At 45.3% G+C, this 17,994-nt stretch overlaps 1 protein-coding gene across 4 annotated transcripts in view; it reads left to right on the top strand.

Moving 5' to 3' along the window:
• Window positions 1–588: 588 nt before the first annotated feature.
• Window positions 589–17,994, top strand: part of TIAM1 (TIAM Rac1 associated GEF 1) — a gene marked incomplete at its 5' end in the record, with an annotated part of 84,715 nt that continues 67,309 nt past the window's right edge. For all 4 annotated transcript variants that reach the window (XM_080613087.1, XM_080613088.1, XM_080613086.1 and 1 more), the window contains 2 exons: window positions 589–1,557; window positions 16,694–17,141. In XM_080613087.1, coding sequence (XP_080469213.1) covers window positions 589–1,557; window positions 16,694–17,141 — 1,417 coding nt within the window. The remainder of the gene's footprint in view (window positions 1,558–16,693; window positions 17,142–17,994) is intronic.

Below are 17,994 nucleotides of genomic sequence, written 5' to 3'. Positions count from 1 at the left end.
CCTATCATTAGCTTGCTGCCAAGAGTTGAATTTGTACTTTGCTATCTGGTTCTTCAATTCACAGTTCCTAACAAAAAAAAGTGAGATTTCAGATAAAGGTGTATATCCATCAACTTTTTGGCCTCCTATTATACGCAGATAAACAATAGCTGTTGATTTTTGAGTTTGTAGGGTTTTCTGGAATTGCAAAGCCAGTGCTAAGAATCAAACTACACATGTGCAGAGCTGAGATTGCCAGTGCACTTTGGTGGTAAACTGGTTGCAGTTTACTCCGAGCTTCAATCTTTTCCTCTTCTACACTCTTCACTTACACCAGCATAGTTATCGTCTGACTTTTTCCTGCATACTGATTTAACTGAGTTGTGTTTGTAAGTTTGCTGGTACAGTTCCTGGCTTCCTTAATTAATTCTATGGGATCAGTTGCCGCCGTTAAAGCGTGTGCTGTGAGACCAGGTGGAAGCTGTGGTGTAGGCTCATGAGCAAAACAAAGTATTTTCTGTGTACTAGGGTGTTTGCGCATCTTTTCGGCTGCGTGTTGCTTGCTGCCTTTAACCGTCCCTGCTCTCTCCCCTTGCAGACTGTGACACCATGGGAAACGCAGAGAGCCAGAGCGTGGAGCACGCCTTCTATGGAGACAAGCACACCAGCCTGGGCCGCAAGCACACTTCCCGCTCTCTGCGCCTCTCCAATAAAGCGTCTCGTAGGACGCGGCATGCTTCTTCTGGAAAAATTATCCACCGTAACTCAGAAGTGAGCACCCGCTCCAGCAGCACCCCCAGCATACCCCAGTCCTTGGCGGAGAATGGCCTGGAGCCCTTCTCCCAGGAAGCTAACCTAGAGGACTTTGGAAGCCCCATCTGGGTGGACCGTGTGGACATGGGCCTGCGGCCTGTTTCCTACCACACTGACTCCTCTGTAACCCCCAGCGTGGACAGCAGCACCGTGCTCACCGCCGCCTCCGTCCAGAGCATGCCTGACTCAGAGGAGAGCAGGCTCTACGGGGACGAGCCACCCTTTCTGGCAGAGGGTGATGGGAGGTCACATCGATACTCGTCCAACGGGACAAACTTCATGGAGACAGCCAGCTTCAAGAAGAAGCGCTCCAAATCGGCCGACATCTGGCGTGAAGACAGCCTGGAGTTTTCGCTTTCTGACCTCAGCCAGGAGCATTTAACGAGCAATGAGGAAATCCTGGGCTTGGCTGAGGAAAAGGATGCCGAAGCCACTCGGGCACAGGAGGCTGATGGCAGCCCCCAGCCACTGGTTGCCTGCCAGCGTGCCAACTCTATGAGTGACTTGTATTCCCCCAAAACCCCAAGCGCTACTGTCAACGGGGGCCCAAGGAATGCCTTTGGAGGGTACTGCCGGAATTTAGTGTCCGACATCCCAGATATTGGGAGCCATAAGATGGCATCGGTTACTGCCGAGGATGCGCCTTCCTACAGTAACTACAATACGCTGCCCTGTAGGAAATCCCACTGCCTTTCCGAAGGGGCCACCAACCCTCAAATTAGCCATAGTAACAGCATGCAAGGTAGAAGGGCAAAAACTACTCAGGTAAGGCAGTTTTATTCTGCGTAAAATGAAGTGTGTGTCATTTGCTAAGCTGTGTCTGTAGATAAAGATATTCCAGGTTCTTCCAGGCTCTGTTTTCCTTCAACACCCCCTTTCCAAGAAGAGGGCTGTATCCAGGAGAGAGCTGAACTAGCCAGAGTCCACAGCTGGCTTGATCCCGTCACTGCTCCCTTCCCTATCTGCAGCTTTGGGCCTTTTCCATTCCTCACTGCCTATTGGAAAAGATAAATCTGCATTTGCCAGCTAAAGATTTTCCTGAGTGTTTTGCAGTGCTGATGGTGCCTTTTTTCCCAGGGTAGCTGCCAAAGCCAATCACTTCAGTCGGGAGCTGATGTGTGTTGGTTGTGTCTCCCCTTTCTGCCCTCCCTGCTCTGTTGCCCTCTGCTGCCTGCACGTGTGCAAGCACTTGGCTCTTGTGGCTGGAAGCAAAGCAGCAGCACGTCAGTGTTTCCCCTCCCCTCTTTCATAAACACTTGCTAGGTTGAAATTTCACTCTTCTAATTAGCTGATGTTCATATCTTTGCAGAACATCACCCAGAAACAGTGCTGTCCCTCGCAGGAGACTGCCAGCCCAGCAAGCTGCGGTGCCAACCTGCTGTAAACTGAAAAATGATAGGGGATGTAGATGTACGGAGAAGATGCTGCTTCTCCTAGCCAGGGAGGACATCGTACACGTCATCCTTCATCCTTTTAACAGACAGACAGCACTGAGCCAAGATCAGCTTTTCTATCTGGTGCCCCTCCCACTATCCAAATACCAGACCTGTGACCTTTGCTTTGATGGGTGCTGTTGGGTCTTTTTTATGTTCTGCCCTGCTTTTCTTGGCTGTGTTCTGCCTGACAGAGTTACACAGCACCGCCTGGTGCTGCAAACAGCAATGCTGCTTACGCCAAAGAGGCAGACTGCTCAGAGAGGTGGAAAAAGGAGCTACAAATCCTGCCCACTTGTACAAGCTGTGTGTGGCATGCACATAGTGGGCATATTGCCCTCAGTTTAAATGCATTTGCTGGGCTTGCTGGACCTTCTCAGAGCCATGGTCCAGCTGCCTAATGCAAGAGGCTGGCTGTGTTTTTTACATGAACTACTTTGTAGCTGTGGGCACCAGCTCAGAAATATGGCAGGGGAACACAGACAAAACAGTGTGGCAGCGCAGGTCAGAGCTGTGCACCAGATTGCATGCTTCAGTGGCTCCCTTGATTTTGTTGCATGGTTTATCCTACATATGCCATGCAGCGTACACGCACCGCACTGCGTGACCCAGAAAAAGGAAAAGCAGTATGTTCTGTCAGAGTCGGAGGCCTGCAGGCTCGTGTCCTGCTGCTGGACTGAGCTGTTGGCAGGACACCAGTGCTGGAGATACGAGGCTGGGCAGCGTAAGTCAGGCAGGTTGCAGTGTGCCGCAGGGGAGGTGCAGGGCTGTGGAGGTGCAGAGGGCTGTTGAAGGGCAAGAGGAGCTTGTGCTCCCCCTTGTCTGCTGGCACTGACTTGTGAGAGCTGATGGGAAGGGGTTGCTGAGTGACTTTCTGGCCATGATCTGTGGAGATATGCTGCTTCTAAATATAAAAATGACATGCTACAGCAGGTGCTGCAGTGTCCCACAACAGCAGCTTTGTACTTCAAAATCAGCCCTTTATTTTCAGGGGTATGTTTATGGTGCGAGTGCAAAAAACCTTTGGTGCTCCATCAGGGCAGTGCAGGATAAAAAGCAAGAGAACAACAACAACAAGCAAAAAAAGGATGTTATTTGGCAGCCTTGAAAACCTAACAGCTTTCATGGAGATTGCTAGGTGCAACTGCTGCCTCTAGCCCTCTGTTAAGTGTATTTAACAAAAAGGGAACAGTGTCGCTGGTGAGCAGCGAAGCGTTTGTTTTTCTTCTTGGTGTCTCTCTTGACATTAGGAAGATTACTCTGAGGCACTTAGTGAAAGTCAAAAATTTGCGTAGCATTTTGTGATGCCTCAGCCATACCCAGGGACATCACTTTGTGGGGCTGGTTTCACTAGATGTATCTCCTGAGCTTGGAGACAGTGGCTATAAGGAGTCTCAGCAGTGTTTATTAGCACATAAATTCAACAGAATTAAAGCTTTGGAAAGGTTAAAATTCCTTCCAAGTCTTTAATCCTAGCAGCATACAGGATAAGATATGTTTCAGCAATGAAGTCTTGTTAGCCCAAGCCTACCCTTAGCAAGCTTAGGGAAATGACAATCATTATATGTTTAATAGAGCAAAAAGGAAGACCAAATTTGCACACAAAATAAAAGGACTGGTTCATTGGTGAACCTGATTAGGTGGCTTTGGATGGGGCAAGAGGAGGGAAGCTGCCAACCCGGTCTGCACTAGGTCCCCAGTCTGACAATGTCTCAGCACTTTGCTCATCTTTACTCAACACTCCTGGTGTGAAGTAGAGCGTGATTGTTACCCTACTTGAGATGGTGGAAGCTGAGCTGTAGAGCTGATGGCCTTGCTGCTTTAATGTTAACGTGCTCCTTGGGACTGCATTGGTCTGTGCCAGACAGTACTTGAGCGCAGTTTGGGGAATTTTGTTTTCCTCTGCCTTTCCCAGTGTTTCAACACTTTCTCAAGGGGCTTCACACCCTTGATGATTGCCTTGAGCATTGACCCAGAGCCTGCCATATGTGTCCTCATGCTGTAAAACATTTAATGCTATAAAAACAATTTAGTGGACTGACGCAAAACTGCCATGTTTTTTCCAGCCTTTTGAGCTGCCTCCCCCCTCCCAATCCCTCAAAATGATAGTTATGTCTTAGGGCCATAGGGGCACCACACAAAGGTGACCCAGGGCCACAAGTAATGTGGTGTTGGACACAGTCTTCCCTCTTGGCCTCCAGGCCAGTGACCCTGTGTTATTTAACAGTGCAGATGTAGCTCCCTTGTTCAAAGTCACCTAACTGAGTCTAACAGACAGGAGTGAGATTTCTGGCCAGATCACCATTGCCCATCCTCACAAGAATTCAGGTTTGTATTTATTAGTGAGGGTTTTTTTTCAGGTTTTGGAAAGTCATAGCTGGGATATTAGCATGTTTTTTAGTCTGACCTACCCTGGTGCTGGTAGTGCTTGAAGATCCTGGTGGTCACTTGTAGGTATCTTTTGAATAGTCTAGTTGCTATAGAGGTCCCTGAAAGCAGAAGGCAATGAATGTAGGCTAAGTGTGAGACCACAGCAATGGGTTTGTGCCCTTGTGTTTCATTCCTGAGTCCAGCCACTGTCACATGCATGTTCAACTACATGCATGTGCGTCATATTTTCTATGTGAGCTAAATTGATTAGAAGTTGTCAGTAGCTGTAATTTTCATGATGTGCTCACCCCTGCTCCTGGAAAAAAGCATCCTTGAATGGAGCTGTACGTGTTTTGTTGTAATGCTTTATCCATGGGTTCTTTACAAGTACATTAAAGAAAAGAAAATGAAAAAAAAAACCCCAAATCTCTCCCTTCCAAATTTAAACCTTAAATTGAACTGTGGGAGTCACTTTCCACTAATTGAGAGGGAGAGCTTTTTAATGCTGGAGAGACAATTATATTCAATATGCACAAACTGTTAATATTCACAGGGTGGGCTTGGGGCACCCACGCAGCAGTTCTGGTTTTTGTAATGTTTTAACATTAAGGGTTCTGCTCTGCTGAAGTGAGACTTCCCGGAGAGCTCTGCTGGGATCATGTTTGGCTTCTGGAGCTGACGTGATGTAGGTGGAAAAAGCTTAATTGGCTGACATTTTCACCCATTTTTGCTTAAAGGGAGAGAAGCTCCAGTTGGATATGGCTTGTTCTGGCTGTGGGTTGTGAGGTCCCCAGGATCCTACAACCTGCTTGTTGGGATCCAGACTTTGTGAAATGGCTCTGTTGTGTCCTGCTTGCAGCTAAACATCTACCTGTGGGATATTTCTTCCTCCTCCTCCTCCTCTTCCTGGTGGATGCTCAGAGACAAATGTAACCACATACTCCCCTGCTGTTATGAGCCCTAATTGAAACCTGAGGAGCGGAATTAAGGAATGGAAACCGTGAGATACGTTTTTGTGCCACTTCCAAGCCCATCTTAACATCTCCTTACTCCGTGTTCCCCCTCTGTGGATAATTTCTGACTTCTGTTTTCTTTAGATCATCAAACGAGGGGGATGCAGCCTCACTTAGGGCATGAACCTCTTTTGACATTATCAACTCTGCTACTAGGGCAGTTGTGTGAAGACATCCTGCATGTAGAGAAGATGTTCCTGTCACACAGCAAAACCTACGTGCCTGGCTGTAGTGTTGGCAGCATGTCCGTTCATGGGTGTCTGCTGCGGATTGGCATAAGCCAGCCCTACCCAATGCTGGCTCTGGCTCAGCAGGTTCCACTCCTCCTCTCTGGTTTCTGTGATAGTTGAGGTGGTGACGGCAGTGGACATCAAAGCCAGAGACCTTCGTGGGCTTCCAGTGCTGGTTATTTGCTTTGTGGGGGAAGACATTAGGAGTAGTTCCTAGTATGTCTGAAGCTTTCTATGGGAGCATTGGTGTCTACAAGCAGTGCTTAGAACATGGTGTGACTCCTGTGTACATTAAAATCCAAGGATACACGGTGGCCGAAGCATTTCTGCGTGGTCAGCCACTCACCTATGAGATGAGTGTCTTGTTCCTCTCAGAGCTTTATAGTCCAATTTATGATTTCATGTGGAAAGCTCAATTCCAGTGTTAGTGCTGCAATAATGCAGTCCAGGTTTTTTACATAACTTTTGAGAAGGAGCTGCTAGAAGATGTCCCTCAACTCTGGGTTTTTTACAAAGTTTTTTTCCTGTGTCCAGTCCAGCGTTGGTTGTGGAACTGAGCAGGAGGAGAGTGAACAAACTTCCTGCCTGATTGACTTGGAAACTGCACCTCAGTCAGCGCCAGCCCCAGACTCTGTCCTTGGCATGTGAAATCCTCTTTTGTCTGATTGTCAAGTTTATTGCTATTTTTAGGCCTCTGTAGGTAGCTTGAAGGAATTTGGGATCTCAAACCTTAAAAAAAAAATCCTATATGAAAAAAAATTTGCAGAATATGCAGGAGATGAAACCAAGGGTTTTTTGTGGGAATTAGATGAGGATGTACAGAGAAACCAGTCTAAAACTGGAATATCTTTCCACTAGATACTATTTTTTTACCATCTCAGGGAATTTCATAACAGGTTATAGTGTTTCATTATGCTCTGTAGGATGGCTAAACTCCAGATTGCTGATGCTTGTTTTTAAGTAGTGTAAAACCTTTTCATGAATTGTTTTGTGGCATAGAGGACATAACCTCAAATGTAAAAGGACCACACTGAGGCAGTCACATGAAAGCACCATCTGGCCTAATACTTTGTTTCCCAAATATCAAGAGGTCAGAAAAAGAAAGAAAGTGGGAGAATACAGGGTAAACTTTCCTTTGGGGCATTCTTCCTGATCCCAGAAGATCAGTGATGTGAGTCTTCCTGAGCAAGGAATGAATCCAAGACTGTGGGGTTGACTTGTCCCCCATGAATTCTCTTTTCTTAAATAATTTTCTGCTTCTGGCTTCCACTGCATCCTGTTCACTCTCAGTACAACACTTGTGACCTTGCAGCCTGCTCCTGTAACCCTCCTCAGTTACCACTTTTCCAGGCAGAGTAACTGAAGCTCTGCTGAATATCTGAAGCTCTGCTCCTATTAAAGTAATTCTGTACATCTCAGTCTGTAGTCTGGAAAACATGGCTATTTTCAGTCTAAGTATGATTCTTAATCAGTTTGACCCAGGCCTTTAATCTCAGTTGTCTGACTCCACATGGAATTGAGGAAAGAAATAAAGACAAAGTTGTGTGTCATTAAATTATAATTAGTGACACATAGTTTAGTAAGTGCCTGAAAGTAAGATGATGTTCTTGCTTTTCAGCTGCAGTGTGCATCTCACTGATTCAAGCCCCTGTTCACGTAGTCCTGTTGTGCCTTTCAAATGGAGGTTCTTCTTGAGGTATCAGGAATAGCCTGAGCTACACTCTGAATGCAAAAGCTGGAGATCCTTAAGTTGGATGGTTTGGTTCATGTGACTCAAGTGGCTGAATCCCAATAAAGAGTACTGGTCAGCTGGTCACTTTGCTGAGCTTCCAGGCAAACTATCCTATTAAAACCAAACACCTCTGTTTTCAGCTAGTAGCCACAGGGCACCAAGTTAAAGGAGGGGTGGAAATGGGCTTGGGGGGAAGGGGTAGCCACTCATTTTGGTGGCAGCCCAAGCTTGCATATGTCAATCCACATCTTTCATCCTGCTGGCTACTCTCAGTAGGTCTGAATGAGACCCATTTGATGGCCAGACCAAATGAGTTGTTTATAGCCTGGCTAACTGGAAGCAGATTCAGCATGAGCCTGAGGAAAGCTTGAATAGGGCGTTTCAGGCCCAAACTCAGAGGTCTTTCCTGCTCTGTCAAACAGGCTGCCTTTCCCAGATGTTTGAGATTAGATCAGGTATTGCCTATTCAGGATATTTGAAAGCAAATAGCAGTCACTTCCTTCAGAGCACACAACTCTGCCCTAGTATTGTCAGGGAAATGAGGAGCATGTAAGAAAGAGTATTTTGGTCTTTGCTGGCAGATGTTTTCATACTCTTTCGAAGATCTTGTTTTTCTTCCTTTGCTCTTGGTCTGAAGCCAATGGAAAGCAAACCAGCAGTCCTGATATCTGATGTATCTCTATTCAGGCGTGTTTTTTTTAAACAGTAGGACTTTGTAATTTATACATCTCAAGTGCTTGTACCATTGGCAATAATTGTATTCTCTGTAAAGCCATATAATACTGCATGTTTTTAGTTTCAGGTACATTTCACTTAAAAATCACAGGCAGGTTGCCCCAGCTGCATGTTTGCTGGGCTGTGCTTACATGGATCTAATTTGCAGTAGTGATCCTTTCCATGAAGTGCTCCATTGAAATGTTTCTTTTCAGAGAGCTTCAGCATGTGATCCTGTGACTAGTCATCTTTCCAGATGGCGGACATTTCTCTGCTTCCTTAAGTTAGGTGATTGTTCAGGTGAACACCCCCCACGTGATATGTTTTAATTTCAAGCTGCTCTTCTAGCAGCTTTCACCCTTCCCCACTTCTACCCCCTCTGTTGCATTTCTCAAGAAGAACTGCCTCTTCTTGGCACTGAGCGAACAAAAAGCATTTTAAAAAAAAGTATTTTACTTGAAGGATTTTGGTTAGGCATATTGCCATTTATTTAACTCAGGCACAGTTAGGCTGCTTGCATTACTTTATGGTTAGTTCAATCCATCTAGAAATTTTCTTCATCTGGGTGGTCCATTGGGATGAAAGCAAGGTAAGTTTTGGGGGGTCCTCAGTATATCATTTGGGAACAGGGGGATTAATCACTGCAGCACTCAGGAACCGAGACTTCTTCCCACCGCTGGAAATGCAGAGCAGGCGCCTACCCCAAATCTGTGCAGGTGTTGAAAGCTGTGTGCAGGGACCACAGTCCAAGAAGCTTTACTGGATTACAGGTTGATTCTCATTCATGGTATTATATACTTTAGCACTCTTTAAAAGTCAGTGCTAAAGCCAGGGAAGAGCCTCTGTGCTCAGGTCCCATGGTAGCGTTTCATGCTGTTTCCAGCTAAGGGCCGTGTTGTTCTTTGTGCATTCTCTTGCAGGCTTGGATTTCTGTCATGTTATTAAAAAGCAAAATCAAAACATCCTCTTCCCTTTGCCCAATACTTTAGCTCTTAGGGATGCAAAATGAACTTTCTGAATGTGAACAGATCACAGACTGATGCTGCAACTCTCCTGAGTCAGTGAAGAACTGTGCCCAGGACCTTGGAGAGAAGGTTAAAGCTGTCCCATATATTTTCCTGCAGCTGTATGGGGGACAGTTTAATTTTCAACATTTTCTGCCTCACAGCTGACAAGTGCTCCAGGGGTTGTACTTTCCTGCCTGCTGCAGGAGGCCCTGTGGGTTCGTAATTCGCCTATAAGGCATCTAAGTCCAGTAAGAAAACCAGGCCCCTTGGGGAAGAATCTACAACATCTGCAGAGAAGACGCTTCTGGAAGGACCCATGTATTAGCTGGAAAATGTCCAGGGAGTCAGTGAACCAAAAATGTTGCCAACCCCTGTATTACAGCACTAAGTTTAGATGATTGTTTAACGTGAAGGAGCCAAGTGTAAGACTAAGGTAACAGCCATACATTATCAGAGTTGCCTGCAAAGGAAATGGGGTTGATGGATGCTTGATACATTGGTGTTTGCTACCTGCCTGTCCTGCAGGAGCAAAGTGGATGCACATCTTCCCATATTTGAGTATCTTCTGGGTACCTGGCACCTAGTGTCTTGTCTGTCTTTCCAAGGTGCCAAATTACACTGTACAGCATTTACCAAGAGAAGTTCGTAGAGGAACCTTGGAACCAAAACCGATTGAAATTCACACCTTAAGACTTTCTCAGGGATTACTGCCCAGAAACATGTGACTGTGATTCATCCTTTCACAGTAAATGTGAAGTTTCCTGCTAGGAGAAATGTCTAGAGGTCTGAGCTAGTAACTTTTTTGTTGGGAGTAAATTTGATTTCAGAGAACCATGGCCAAAACCTGCTTGCTTGTTAAACCACTCTGAGCAGCTTTAATAATACATATAAGTTTTGTTTTGTTTAATTTTGATGTTTCCAGACATCAACAGAAGAACCGTTGTGTGTGGTGAGTGCAAAGAAGTAGGAACCAAAGCTGCTTGTTCATATCAGTATCCGATCTCTTTGAATTCCCAAAGGTAACAAACCCAGCATCTCAGTCTAGTGTCCACATACAAATTGCAGTTGGCTTCTAACTGTACCTCACTCAACTTGTGAGCCCTCCTAGGAGTTTTAAACAGCACCCAGCCAATCCAGGAGAAAATTGCAGTTGGCCTGTGCTGGTCTGTGGCTGTCAGTTTAGTTCTGCAAAGCCTGCTGTCAATCTGGTGCATCCTGGCTAGTTCTCATACAGTACTGTCCTGTTGTACACAGGTCTGTATGTATCTTCAGAACCTTCTTTCATATCAACTCCCAGCATCTGGTTGAGGGGCTTTGTTCATTGCTGCGGTGGCAGATCTCCTTCATGTCATTATTATAATCCCTCTGACTTTACAGGCATTTGGACATGATTCAGTGCCTTTGTAACAGTCTTCAAAACTGTATTCCTCCAAGACAGAATGAGCTGTGGAGTTGCTTTTGTGTTTCTCCACTGCAGCTTTAAAGCCGTTTCTCCCACTCAGGTTTCACTTGCAATTTATGATTAATCTTTGCTTCTTGGAATGTTTTGACTCTTTTCAAGACAGAGAAATCTTGTAATGCATCCATTACCGGATGTTCAAGTTATTCTGGAAAAAAGATTTAATTTTGTTTTGGAGCAAATTGTGCCTTATCGGACTACCTTGACCATCAAATCATGGTAGAGTCAGGACTGAAAAGAGAGAAAAAACACTTATCAGGCCGATCTTTTTCTATAGAGGAGCTTCAAAGGGACAGCAGGCACATAAAAGCATGCAAACTATCAGGCTGCTTACCCATCTATTTTAAATGTATTCTGTGGTGCTTGCCTAACTAGCAGCCAGACAGGTTGTGCGCAATTTCAGGCTGTTGCTGAATGTGGACACCATATTGCTCTGTTGCTGAACAGGACGGGGAACACAGGATATGCATTCTCTTGGAGGCAGCCCCTTCCAAGAAAAAAAACCAAACCTTTACTAAAGAGTACTTTTAATCTAATGGTTATATTAGTAAGAAGTATTAACCACATAAGGAACTGTTAATATTAGGGAAGTAAGAGTTTTCCTACTAAATAGGTCCCACATGCCTAAAGTGCTCATGAATCACTGATGTCAGTCAGGCAGGAGAAGGTGATTCATCAAGCCATTTTAATAGTGTCTGTAGCAGGGCTATAGGTTGGTGGGAAGTTTGGTAAGTGCATCGTTATTGCAAGCCATCTGAGTGTGTCCAGTCATGAGCCAGAGAGTTGGGAAAGGTTTGTCCCATCCAGTGGTCTCTTGCTAGCAGATGCCAATACCAAATGTGTTCAACAGGGGGACAAAGACACTTGGAACATTTTTTCTTCATTTTGGATAGCTGAAGCTAGAATTTCTTTTCTAAAACAAAAGTGGTTTGGTTGGTTTGGTTTGGTTTGTTTTTTTTTCTTTTCCTGTATCTCTTCTAAATTTAGCAAGAATTTTTTAACAAAATAATGTTTAACAAATGGCTGTAGTGGACATATAGAGATACGAGTGTCACGTGAGAATGTAAAAGCTACAGTGCTGAGTACATTAGCTTGATGTAGCTTGCATTACAGTTTTATTCCCCAGTGTCTTGCTTTGCATGAAACCCAGTGTTCATGTGAGGACAAACCATATATTTAAGTGGGTTGCAAATACTTTCACTAATATTTTACCTAATTGGTTCATCAGTTAAATGGTTCTTTGAATTTGATGGGGCTGTGATAATTCCGCTTCATTACACTTGAATGCTATTAGGACTGTTGTAGCTGTCCTGGCACGTGGCCTGCTTGCTGAGCCTCAGTGCATTCTTTTTTGGTAACAATGGCACTATTCAGCTCATCTCTGTTTTCTCATTGTGTTGTATCTCCCTGTTGTCAGGCATTCAACCTTTCCCTCCTCTTTCCCTCCATTACTGTCTGCTGAACCTCCTTTCATAAACCCTGTGCATTTACAACTGATACAGTAGCACTGCCAGTATAAGAAATGGCTCTGCTTCTCTGGCATCTTCAGCAGTGGCAGGGATCCCAGATCCTGGTGAAAGCTCTGCTACTACTTACCACCTCCTCATCAAGGCACACTGTGCAGCAGTCGCTACCCCCTATTTAGTTTCCTTCTTCAGCCAGCGGTCTTTATACACCCTGCTTTCCATAGAGTAATCTTAAATCAAAGTGACAAAACCCCATCTTAGTTCAGTTTGCTGTCTTCCAAGACCTGCTGTCTTCGCAAAAACTGCTATTCCCATGACTTCCCCCATCTCTCTGTCTTGAGGAAATATGCTTTCCTTTCTTTGCTACATGCTTTCTACTTAGTGTGACCAATTTAATGATTTCTACCTCCCTCTTGCTTTGCCTATTTGTCCTCTCAGGCCCTAAGCTAGATAAACACCAGTGGAAAGGCTAAGTGGGGCAGCACAGATTTTAGTTCCAGTCTTACATTTGGTTCCTGGGATGGTTTCTCTGGGCAAAAATATTCCTCTGTGTGGATACAGCTGTTTGCCAGCCTGAAAGTGCAAAAAGCAAAATCTTAAGTGCAAAGTATCACGTGTGGTGTCCTGAATCATACACATTGCTGAATGAAACTTTGGTAGGTTTTGACCCATAAAATAAACCAGAGGCCCTTGGTGATAGCAATTACAAGTCCCGAGTAATGTGCTGGTGATTTGTTGTAATGCGTGTATAATGTCCCAAACTGCGCTCTGCAGTCTTCAGCTGTCTCCCCAGTTCCCAAGATGTGCCTGGCACATGCCATCAGCATAATGATGCAGAGCTGCAGGGACACTGGGTAGGAGTCAGAGGTATTGGTAGCGAAGGTTGAGCCATGTCTGTAGTTCACTCTTGGCCTCAAGAGTCTTCACCTGGGAACTCCTTCTGCCAAGGACTGAAATGCCTGTGTTGTTAGCAAGCCTTTGTGGTGCATCCCATCATGGACCTGGAATGGTAATAAGTCTTCCTTGAAGGAGAGAGACAGTTGCTGTTGCCCGTGGGGCTCTTTGAGAACCTAAGCAGGAAACATGAGTAATTCTTAAGTAGTTCTCATCAAGGTTGTGCAATGTTTGCTTTGCTTCTGGGTAGTAGCCTGTGATGGCCATGTCAGTAGGTACTTTGAAGCTGGACACCAGAGCTAGGGGGCCATGTATCCACATTGATCTCATCAGCGGAGAGCCATGCTGCTCACAGTGTGAGCTGAGATGTCTGATTTTTAGCATCCTCGTTTGAAAATTTGCAGTAGTTCTGTGCCCCTGGTGATGTGTTCAACAGACCCTGCTACAGTTGGTTGCTTGGCTTGGGACTGCTACCCTTCGGCCTTGGCACACTTCTGTGGAAGCACAATACTAAACCTCTCTATTTTCTACTGAACTCTTAATTGAATGCGCTTCAGTATGTGGGTTACAGCACTGCAGGACAGCCGGAGCAGATGCTGGCTGCTTTGTCAGATCTTTTCATACCCTCCGATGAGAACGAGCTGACATTGCAGCAGGAACTCAGAAGTCAGAGACCTGTGCAATGAATGCTCTTAACCCTACTAACCCTGAGACCAATCTTCTCATACAGCAGACTTCCGAAAGTGCTAAGCTCACTCAATGCTACATTTCATAATTCATGAGCATGAACAATATTACCAGGCTGTAGGTTTTGAACCACTCTGACCTCTGTATGCTCAGACCCCCTTCCTACTAAATGGCTTGAATTGGTTGCTCGAAGTCTTTGATACAAGATATTTAAGACAGGAAAAGGGAGTCTAAGAACAGAGGGATCAGCACAGGGCTGCAGCAATATGATGAAAAGATCTTTTGACCCATCCAGCCTATTGTTGGCACTGTGGTAAAGATTATACAGATGTTTGCAGAAAGTGTTACAATTTAAGCTCAAGAGCATGTATAACAGTCTGAGCTTTCCATCCTTGCATATTTTAATGAACAGTTAACGATTATGCCTGTGTGTCAATTATGGACTATAATCCTCATGTATGGATGGGGAAACTGAGGCAATTAATGTTGTGTATCACTGGGCATGAGGGACCACGAGAGCCGGCACTGCAGAGCTGTGCTTGAACATCTCTGATGTTTCAAAAACTTCTGTTTCTGAAAAAACACTCCATCTGCTAAAAAGCACCAAAGAAATTTGATGCATCCACTGCCTGTCAAAATTACAAATCCTATATCCCTCAAGTTGGTGGTCTGTTTTAGTAGCTCTTTATTTTTTAAACAGACTAATTCTAGTTAAAGCCTGAGACATGCTTCCTTAAAGTTATGTTAGCTAAAAATTTGAAATTCGCTCTGTACTTTTTGTATAGCATGGGCAAAATAATTGTGAGACAGGTTGAATGTTTATTAAATAATTAACCTAAAATAAAATGCTCTAAAGCTCAAATAATTTTTGGTGCCACCATTATGCAGTGTTCATTGCAGAATGCAGGTTCATTTATGCCATATGAGTGCCACACTTTTTCCCTTCAAAAAAGTTACAGAAGAAGGAGGGCCCAGAAGGCAAATGCAAACCCTTATTCTTCTATGGGAATAATTATCCCGGGGAATATGGGGGACCTGATTCAATTCTTTGGTGTTCCAGTTTTAGGCCAATGTGGCAATGTTGGCAGAGAGGCAGTGCCTCGAGCGTGTGAGTATCAAGCGGCCATGCCAGTCCTGGCTCCCTGACACACAGGGTCTCAGATGGAGTGCTGTCATCAGAAGGTGCACCATCCAGCTTTTCCTGATGGAGAACAAAAACTCACTTGCAGCAGTGTTTTGTAAACACAGGTTTCTGAGCAGCACCAGTTCCCCTCTCAAGATATCACTCCTTTGCAGGGCTGCAAGAAATGGGAAGAAAATTGGTTTCCAAAATACACGTATATTGAAACGGCAGGGAAAATCATATGGTTGTGAAGACTGCTCTGTGCGGATAGATAACTGCACTTACTGCAAGCCCTTCTCAGCTCATTCACATGCAATGGGACTAGAGGAATATTGGCCAGTCCAGAGCAGCTTGTCTATCACAATGTGTTGCATTAAATAACCAGACTGACTAGGATAACTGTGCTCATTGAGCAGGGAAGGAAGCACTTATTCTTCCAGCTGAACTTCAAGTCCCCCCTGAGAGGTAGCGTTTATACAGAACGGGCCCATCCATTACAAATAAATGCCTTAAAAGTTAGTCAAATTCAGCAACACCCCTCCCCTCCCCCTAAGGTTTCCTCATCCAGCTTGTGCTCTACAGGAGGAAGGTTTCAAACAGAGCTAGGTTGAGGATTTCTTGGTTTCTGCAGAGGTGCTCTTGAATGCACAGAAAACTGGTGCTTGAACCAACACCTAGAAGCTTGTTTTCTCTCAAAATAAACACTGCATTCTGCCACCTCTTCTCAGAGACTTCTCTTTCTTTAAAAATAACTTGTAAATTGAGCACCAGCTGCTCTTGCGGGAGAGGCGGAGGCTGAAATTCCTGTTGTTTTGGCCGTGTTTCTCACCACTTTGCATCTTCTTCCTTGGCTCCCTCTTCTCCTGAGTATCTAATGTAAGATATTTGTCTCCACTTACAAGGCTTGGCCTTTATTTTTCCTCCTTCAAAAACTGCCACAGATGCCTCTGGGTGCTGAGATGGTAGAGGTTAGCCTCCTGTGAGCACCAGCATTGTTGCAGGGGGCAGGCTGAGCCAGTATGCCTTCAAAACCTGAATTCAGTTGTGATGTTTCCTGTCTTATTCACGCCGGCCATACTCTTGGCTCTTCTGATCCTTCAACTGCAAATTCTTTGGGACCAGGAAAGGTCTTCTGTTGTGGTATTTTGACAGTCTATCACTGTGGGATTTGGCAGGGGATATCACATGGCAAATGGCTAGGGTTTGTGATGTTGAAGTGACATAAACCAGAAATAATCTCAAATACATTAACTTCTTAGCATAAAATAAAAGAAAAAAAGGGTACCTTTTTAGTTATATAATTTGCAAATTATAATCTTTGGGATATGTAAGATTCATCTTCAGCTGGAGGTGTGAGCGTCCAATATCAATGTTTTCCTTTCAAAATGTGTAGGTTGATTGCTGTTTTTCTTGACAGTGCCAGTTTTTGCTCCCATATGTTCTCCTTTTGCGAAACCTTTAGCACTGTTAGCTTAATGTAAACAGATGATGCTGTGTCTTGTATTCCAAAATGCTAAGGCTGTAGAAGCACCACCTGAAATTGTACCTGTGTGACTGGTATTTGCTAAACTGTGATGGAAGTTCTGCCTACCCCACCTTTAATTCCAGTTGTTTGTCTTTTGAACAAAAAGAGATGAGGGATTTCCAGTGCCAGACAAAATGGGGGTGTGGAGAAACATGGTGCCACCTGTGCGTTTTGGGTTCTGATGGTATCTCCAGAAGGACAGGCTTGTCCAGGCTCTTCATCTTACACTGTGTCTCTCTTGCAACTAGGATGTCAACGCAGGCGAGGGGAGCGAGTTCACCGACAGTGGGATCGAGGGAGCAGCCACCGACACCGACCTTCTTTCTAGACGCTCCAATGCGACCAACTCAAGTTACTCCCCGACGGCCAGTCGGGCTTTCATCGGCAGTGACAGTGGGAGCAGCTCGACAGGCGATGGGCTTCGGCAGGGGGTGTACGAGAACTTCCGCCGGGAGCTGGAGATGAGCACCACCAACAGTGAGAACCTGGAGGAGGCCGGCTCTGCCCTCAGCGACGAGCAGAGCAGCGGCACCCTCAGCTCCCCAGGGCAGTCTGACATCCTCCTGACGGCTGCCCAGGGCACGGTGCGGAAAGCTGGTGCTCTGGCAGTGAAAAACTTCCTGGTGCACAAAAAGAACAAGAAAGTGGAGTCAGCCACGCGCAGGAAATGGAAGCACTACTGGGTTTCCCTGAAAGGTACAGAGCGAGTGTGCAAGGGGTCATCCAGATGAGTGTCCGCGGTGTCCTGTGGGTTGTGTATTGCTGCAGATGAGGAAACCAATAGCCTAGACTCTTTAACAAAAGCTGCTGTGATCTTCAGTATAATTAACATCAAGTATGAGGAAGTTGTCCTGATGTTTTTCAGACAGGAATTTTGTTTGATGGTTGTTGATGTACTCACATTATGGCAACGCGTGTAGTCCAAGACACGTGACTGCTGCACTAAAATGGGGTTTATACCCTGCTTTGAGTCATGGAATACCCATCTTTGAGTCCTGCTGTCACCATGTAGGGTGACTTCTCTGAGCACTGAGTGTTTCCTTTCAGAAGCGCATCTATGGCTTGCTGACAAACTAAAATACCTGTGTGCAGCTGCAAGCACATGACAGTGGGAGTTTGCTAGTGATGACAGCGGCATGCCTTCAAACAGGAGCTCTGTCTTTGTGTGCATTCCTCTTGTAACTCTTGTGTTTAGTGCCATTGGCCTCTCCTCCGAGACCTGCTTCATAAGTATAAACACTCAGTGAGTTGCAACACATTCATGGTGTGGACAGGAAGCCGCAGTTTGGTCATCGAGGTTGGCTTGTGACTGAGAAGATGTTGGCTCTGAGTGCATCACCCATTTTGTGGTGGGCAGCCCTCAGCACGCGGCCGTTCCTGCTAGGAGCATGCTCCAGCCATGTCTGGGGTCTGAGTGCTTATAAATGCACATAAATATTAACAGAGCAGTGAAACTCAGGAGCTGGCCTCCTAAAGTGACCTCTAATTAATCTTCATGTGGTTCCATTGGCAGTAAAATGGGAAGCAACACTGGCAAGGTTCTGGGATT

Source organism: Psittacula echo (assembly GCF_963264785.1).
Source record: "Psittacula echo genome assembly, chromosome: 3".
Taxonomy (NCBI): Eukaryota; Metazoa; Chordata; class Aves; order Psittaciformes; family Psittacidae; genus Psittacula; species Psittacula echo.
The sequence above is the reverse complement of the archived record's forward strand: the minus strand, read 5'-3'. Positions and strand labels throughout refer to the sequence as shown.